This window comes from Coturnix japonica, chromosome 23 (genome assembly GCF_054131305.1).
Source record: "Coturnix japonica strain WE chromosome 23, WE-NBRP24, whole genome shotgun sequence".
NCBI lineage: Eukaryota > Metazoa > Chordata > Aves > Galliformes > Phasianidae > Coturnix > Coturnix japonica.
The window spans coordinates 4,864,013-4,871,216 of NC_140685.1; the positions used below are offsets into that span (position 1 = coordinate 4,864,013).

Sequence of the window (7,204 nt, forward strand, 5' to 3'; positions counted from 1 at the left end):
ATTGTTTTAGGAGTCAGCTCCAGTTGGAGGCAGTGGGTTATACCCAAACTGTAGCTGTGCCAATACTGCAGGTATTTTCCTGTCCCCGGATTTCCTCTTGCCCACAGAGCAGCTTTCTTTGTCTATGGGGTGACTTTTTGGCCGCTCCAGTTTAACCCTCAGTGGGTTAATTGTAGGAACCCAGGTGTCTGGGACACAAAACGGGCACTGAAACAGCCTGGAAAGTGGGGGGGAACCTTTGCTTTTAAAGGGGTTGAGCCTCATTTAGTGCACAGTATAACCAGATTAATGGCGTTTTCATTGTGAGCAATGAAAACGTGCAAAGTGCAGCCAAAGATAAAGTCGTGGAGGGGGAAAATAAAAGGGAATTGGAATGCAGTCAGGGCACTGGGCAAACCGTGCTTTGTTTGTGTGAGCTCTGTGGTACTATCTAAAATAGGAAGCTGGCAGAAGAGCTGCCAAGTCACGCAGGCTGCAAAGAACTGAGCTCATTTTATTATATATGGTCAGAGGGAGCAGAATGGGGTGATTGATGGGATGGGAAATGGGTTATCCCAAAAAGGAGCCCGGCTCTTTGGGTTGTGTATAGCAAAGTCAATATGATCTCAGCAGCTGGCTGGAGCTCAGGGAATTAATAGCAGCGTTAATTGGTGGCACTGCTCCTCGGGGACGGCAGACGAGGCTGAGTGAAGCGGTGAGATTTGGGGCAGAAAATAACCCTTAAGGAGCGACTTACACCACCCCAAAAAACCAACATGGCTGCCGAGCGAGAGGACTACAACTCCCAGCATGCCCGGGGAACACCACCCCCTCGAGACTACAAATCCCAGAGCGCACCGCGCGCCCCGTCGGGCTCTTCTTCGCGCAGGCGCAATGCGAGCTCGGCTCTGTGAGGGGGCGGCGGCGCTGAACATGGCGCTGAACAGGAACCACTCGGAGGGCGGCGGCGTCATCGTTAACAACAGCGAGAGGTGAGCGGTCAGGGGCCCAGCCCTCTTCTCTCTCCTTCTCCGAGCCCCTTTCCGTCCAAAATGGCCTTTTCCTGCGGGTCATATGGGGCTGAGGGGCTCTAACACCCGCCCCCCCCCCCCCCCGCCATGTTGGGTTTAACCCTTGGTGTGCCCTATGTGGCTCATTAACCCTTGTTTAACCCTATGTGGCTCATTGCCGTCATATAGGCCCTGGTTCGTGGCCCAGGTGCCCTTCTGTACGACTGGGGATGGTAATAGGTCTAAATGTGCTGTGCACATCATTAGGGACTGCTTTACCTGACGTGGATGTTGTCATATTAAGACAATACTACCTGCATCCATATGGATGTGTTTTATTGGTCTTAATCAGTCTGGTTTCTGATTGAGGCTTAAGGAGTCAATGTGGGGTTATAGGAGTGAGAAGAGGAATGATCCCAATCACGTTATAGTGACTGAGATGGATTCTTGTGACCTCTGGTCGCCTCATTACATAACCCAGGCTGAGGGGTTCCTGCTAAGCAGCCCTACCTGTGTTGTGTTGCTTGTGGTGAAGCAATTTAGGGAAATGATCGGGCAGAAATTCAACATAATGCAAGAAATACATTGAGAACTTGAGTTTAATTGACTGGATTCACCACCCAGCTGTGCAAACAGCTGTATCAGCTCACTGAAGAAGGAACACGAGGCTGAGAGCAAGCAGAAGTGCAAGGCAGAGTGAGCATGTGTGCTGGGTAATGGGCTGAGGTTAAGGCAGTTCTGGTAAGTCAGTGAACTCTACGTGCTGGAATCTGCCCCAAGCTGTAACACTGTGCCTCTTCTCATCTTGTTTGCAGCGTTCTGATGACCTACGATCACGTAGAAATGACCTTCAGTGATGCTGAACCGATGCCTGAGGCGTTCAAAGGGACCAAGAAAGGGAGTGTTTTCTTGACTCCCTACCGAGTAAGTAGTAAAAGGCATTAGAAGGAGATCAGAGTTCTTCATGGCTCTGCACTTCTACACGTGCATGAAGGTCTGGATAATGTACCCGTCCTCCCCTTGTGGGGAGCACTGTGGCTTTATTGCATGTCCTGCCTATTTGGCAAAAGATAATCAATCTGATTAGTTGTCAACCATGACATTAGTTCTTACCTGGGCAGCTGTTTTAGTCCACCAGGCATCTTCAAGATTGGAAATGAGCGATGGTTTGGAAATGCGGAATGGAGCAGTTCAGCTACTAAATCACAGCTGTGAGTTCTCTAGGAACTGGGAGGAGTGTTATCTGAGCAAGTGTGTAATCCTTCTGGAAGGCTTTATGGCCTTGAGGCATCATTTTACCCTTGTGACAGTTCTGAGAAGCCTGGGGCTTGCAGAAATTACAAGGATCTTTGAGTGTGGGAGGCAGATTCAGTCCACCAGCAATGTCTACAGATAATAAACCGGGGCAGTGTTTCCTGTTCATTTTAAACACCCTTTGTAATGTTGTTTCTTTTTCAGGTTATCTTTATATCGAAGGGAAAGGATGCTCTGCAGTCTTTTGGGATGGCCTTTTATTTGTTGAAAGATTGTGAGATTAAGCAGCCTGTCTTTGGAGCAAACTATATCAAGGGTACAGTGAAAGCAGAGGCAGGAGGTACGTATAGCACTGATACAAAGCTGAGCTAAGATGCAGAACTTCTATAGTTCCTAGTAAAGTAATTATTCATTGTAATGTGAAGTGGATACTGGATGCATAGGTTCTTTCAGTATTGCTAAAATGTGTTTTTCTCTTTGAAACCAGCGGCTAAAAATATTCCCCCTGTCCGCTCTGTACAGTTACAGTGAACAGATTAGCTGTGTAACTGATCTCATTCCTGCCCTCTGTATGAAATTCAGAGTTCAGGCAGCCGAGTGATCTCACTGAGTAAACATCAGAGCAGGGATCAGGCTGTGACAGCAGCACTGAGGGCGTTGCTTGGCCTTGGTCAGTTCAGCCTCTCTCTCATTTATGCATCCAGATCCTTCTGTGCCAAACACTCGCGGTCTGTTCTGGATCTGTATGGATTTCGAGGTGTGAATCTCCAACATCCGTTTATTGTGCAGTTTAGGAAAAGCACTGCTGTATTGTTTGGAAGATGATGGATTACCTTGAGCTTAGGGAATGTTCAAGGGCAGCTTTATAATATGTTCAATGTTGTGGTAGACTTTTTTTTTCCTAAGAGATACTTTTATCACTGTCCTATGCTTCTACTTCTTACCAAGGCACTTATTTCATCCAGAGCCTGATTTATTCCCTTAGCTGTGGCACTGCAACACAGTGCACTGCTCAGAGGGCTTCAGCCTATTACCCTGAAATCAGCCTTGTAGCTTTTCTATGGCAGCAAAACAAGACCATCCAGTGTGAGAGGAGAGCTGAGCACTAAGGACAAACACTAAACTGTGTGAAAGGCAAACTGCTTTAACAAAATCTCTGTGAGTCCCCCCCCAGAGGCTGGCTTAGTTAATGAGGATGTTGCTGCAACAGCCAGAGGAGTCTGGCTTAGCTCAAAAGGCTCTTTTATCTCTGTATCCCTGTTTCATTACTGACACAGCTACTGCTTTGATGCATTGTTGGCACTCTGGGCTGTGCGTGGTTTTCTTTTTTAGCCTGTAATAAGAGAAGTGGCTAATTCGTTTTTATTTTTTAATTATTATTATCCTGACTTGAAATATTTTCTATGAACTCTAATGGATTTATGCGATACTTGTTTTTTTCATTAAGCTCTTTGCTTTACTGGGAGCTCAGACTCCCAAACTAATTTGCAGTGGGCAGTTAGGTGTAGTTACAAAACCCTTCTAGCAAATGGGATTAACAGAATCCCTGTCTTCTGCACTAATCATGTACAAAGCCAGAGTAAATCCAGCCCTCCTGATAGCTTGAGCTATTGGCAGCCTGTGTGATAGGCACAACTTCAGCAAGCTTTTGAATGTCTCTCTTACTGATGGTCCTATTATTCAGGTATCTCTTGATCAGGAAATGTTGTCCAATGTGGAATTTTCTGATACAAAAGGGAATTCTGCTGCTTTCTCTGCAGGTTTTTCTTGGATATTTGGGATAAGCTCTTTAAAAAAATATAGACAGGGCCTCTGTAGGTGAAGCACAGAAGCTAAATAGCATCAAAATGGCTTCTCTTTCTTTGTGAATTCTGTTTTCTCTCCCTGCAGGCGGCTGGGAAGGATCTGCCACCTTCAAGATGACCTTTACAGCTGGGGGTGCTATCGAGTTTGGGCAGCGTATGCTACAGGTGGCATCCCAAGGTAGGGGAGCTTAATGCTCTCTGCTCTTTGCTTTTGTGGTTTCAGGAGGCCTTGCCTTAATTTTACAGCAAGGGCAGTTTTAAGCTGGGATGGGTTCAATTCCAGTGTACGTGAATTTCAGGCTGTATCTGGAACTTTCTTGCCTTAAAACAACACCTTTTTCACGTCCAGCAAGCTGTGGGTTTGTTAGCTTTGGACCTTGCTTGTTTTTTTCTGTTTTGCTTTCTTTGGTTTTCAGATAAGGCCTCTTTAAGTTTGTTGTAGGTCTTGGCTTCTGTTCTCTGCAAGCTTGGTGTTTTACTGAAGTGACCTTATCTTTCCTTCTCCAGCCTCCAGAGGTGAAGTCCCCAGTGGAGCTTATGGCTACTCCTATATGCCGAATGGATCCTATGCTTTTGCACCACCTGTGGCCAATGGGGGCTATCCGTACCCACCGCCTCCTCCTGGTAAGTCTGGGGACTGCAGATAAGGATAATTTTAGCTAACAAGAGTTACAACAGCTAAAGAGGGAAAGAAATCAACACTGTACATTATCTTTGACATTGGATTTGATGCCTTGTGCAGCTTTTTCTCCTGAGCTTAAAGGTATTTGCCTTTAGCTTGCTTTGGCTGCGTGTTTTGACTCCACCCAGAGTATTTTAAGTCCTTGATATCACATTATCTCCTTTCCTGACAGAGTTTTACCCTGGTCCCCCTGTGGGAGGTGCAGACATGGGTTACATGCATCTGCCTCCCCCGCCGTACCCTGGGCCCTTGGAGCCACCCTCCGGTGGTCCAGATCTGCCTTCCACTCCTGCAGGTAAGAAATATCTTCGGGTGAATCAGCTCACAGCTGCTTTGTAGTGCCTGCAGCAGAAGTTGGTAGACGTTCTCTTGTTGCTTCTTGACAACAGCTGTGCAAAAATCCACGTGAAATGATTGTGTATGAGATCAAGAATGTTAAGCATCAGTGTTATGGCTCAGAAAAGTCAGAGTTTTGTTCCCTTGTTGAGATTTCATATCCTTAATGTCCTGGGGAATTATGAAGACAACTTAGAAGCCCCAATTAAGTTAAAATTGTTTGGGAAGGAGGGGTTAGGGAGCTGCTCTAACCTCCAGCTCAGTCTGAAGGCCAGCCTGGTGCTCTCAAGTACAAACACCGTCTGCAGCTGCATTGTTTGCATTTTAGCTTGAGCACTGATAAGATAGTGCTTGCTTTGGAACAGCTAATGGCCAGGAGGATGTGGAACTGCAACTAAAAATTCCCTGTGTGTCACCAAATTTGTCTGTTCTCTTTCTGTCACAGCTGAAGCAAAAGCTGCTGAAGCTGCTGCCAGTGCTTACTACAACCCAGGAAACCCACACAACGTCTACATGCCCACGGTAAGTGCTGAAAGCAACTTTCCACGGGGATTTCCTACCTGGGAGATTATCAGAATCAAGTACAAGTTACAGTTACTCAGTGTGTCTGAATTGATTTGTTCTGTGTTCTGTTTGGTTTTCCTTAGCCACACGTTTATGTGCTTTTACTCTCTTTCCTTCAGGACCAGCCACCCCCTCCTCCGTACTTCCCACCAGAGGACAAGAAAAACCAATAAGCTACCAGAGAACTTCTCCACAACTCGTTGCTTTCTTACTTCCCACTTTGGCTGAATCCTGGGGCATGGTCCATAGCACTGAGGAGTAGAGCCTTACCTCAAGGCACGTAGCTTTCCTGGACTGTAGTGGTAGATTTGAGCAGAGCAAGGGGAGAGATGTCAGCAGCCTGGCTCACCTCAAAGAGCTCTGAAGGTTTACAGCCCTACCACAGTTTTCCCTTCTCCCTGTGCACACCAACACTAGAACTGGAGATTCTCTTTCTGATAGTTTCCTTTATGTCTGTTTCTTCTGATACTTCAATCATACCTCTTTAGAGTAATGATAATTAACAAGCTCATAACATGGGAACAAGGCGCTTGGGGAGTCATGTCTTTACATCGGGGTTCTCTGGACACAGAGGTGTCTCTTTGTAGCCCTCTAAACCTGTAGTTTCACACCCAACTTTTCCCTCTGCTACTGAATAAAGGGCTTCAGTGGGAACCTTTGGAATCTCAGAGGAAATGGATGTCTATCGCATTGTGTAGATGTCTGATAAACTCCCTTAAAACAAGTTCCTCTGCTGTGCACTCTGGTGATGCTGACAAGCTTCCTTTCTCTGAACAAAGCTGCCCTTTGCAGAGCTGATCAGCAGCATCTGACTGGTCACAGATCACGTGGGAACACTCATCCTCACTTATCTCTTTTTTCCATTCCAATACGTGGGCTTGAGATCACGAAGCCCTGAACGTTGCCCTTATAGTCATTGATGCACTTCTTTCCCCCCCCCCCCGTAACACAAGTTACACTTTGACCAGTGAAACATCTTCCTGCTGTGATTTAACTGGTGAATTAATAGCTCATGGGAAGAAAATAGTCGCTTCTGCTCTGGAAACACTTGAGAGAATGTATGAAAAGGTGAAGAAAGTCATTAGGTGTAACTGAGCTGTGTTGCTGGATGCTGTTAGTGCTCCTGGATCAGCTGGGAGTTGACTTTGAACTGATCTTATTGACTTCTGACAGTGTTTGTGGGGGTGAGGATCCATCCCAGCAAGTGTGGAGAAGGATCATGTGTTAGGGAAAGGCTGAGCCCTGCTGCATGGAGCCTGCTTGGACATGAACAGGGACCACCTCTTGTTTTAATGTGTCTGACTTTAGGTGATGAATCAAACGGCTGCTCTCTGTGCACTGACTTTTTTAGAATTGCTATTGCGGTGATGTAAAGAAATGGGTATTTTAAATAAGCATCTATATCTATATATATATACTTCTATATTTATTTTGAAACTGATTAATATATGGATGTGGAATGACTTCCAAATGCACTTTTGTTTTGCCAAGACTGTGAAGTAAAGCGAAATCAGCTCGAATCTTAACACTGCGTGTGTCTGTGTGTGAATGGGGCTGTGACACCTCCCCCCTTC

General features: G+C 46.1%; 1 protein-coding gene across 1 annotated transcript; it reads left to right on the plus strand.

The window, feature by feature from the left end:
• The first annotated feature begins 874 nt into the window (after positions 1-874).
• Positions 875-7,156, plus strand: WBP2 (WW domain binding protein 2). The gene is made up of 8 exons (XM_015879609.2): positions 875-971; positions 1,805-1,913; positions 2,448-2,583; positions 4,134-4,226; positions 4,556-4,672; positions 4,903-5,025; positions 5,512-5,588; positions 5,750-7,156. The coding sequence occupies exons 1-8, from the start codon at positions 913-915 to the stop codon at positions 5,801-5,803; spliced, it is 768 nt and encodes a 255-aa protein (XP_015735095.2). The 5' UTR covers positions 875-912; the 3' UTR covers positions 5,804-7,156.
• The last annotated feature ends 48 nt before the right edge of the window (positions 7,157-7,204 follow it).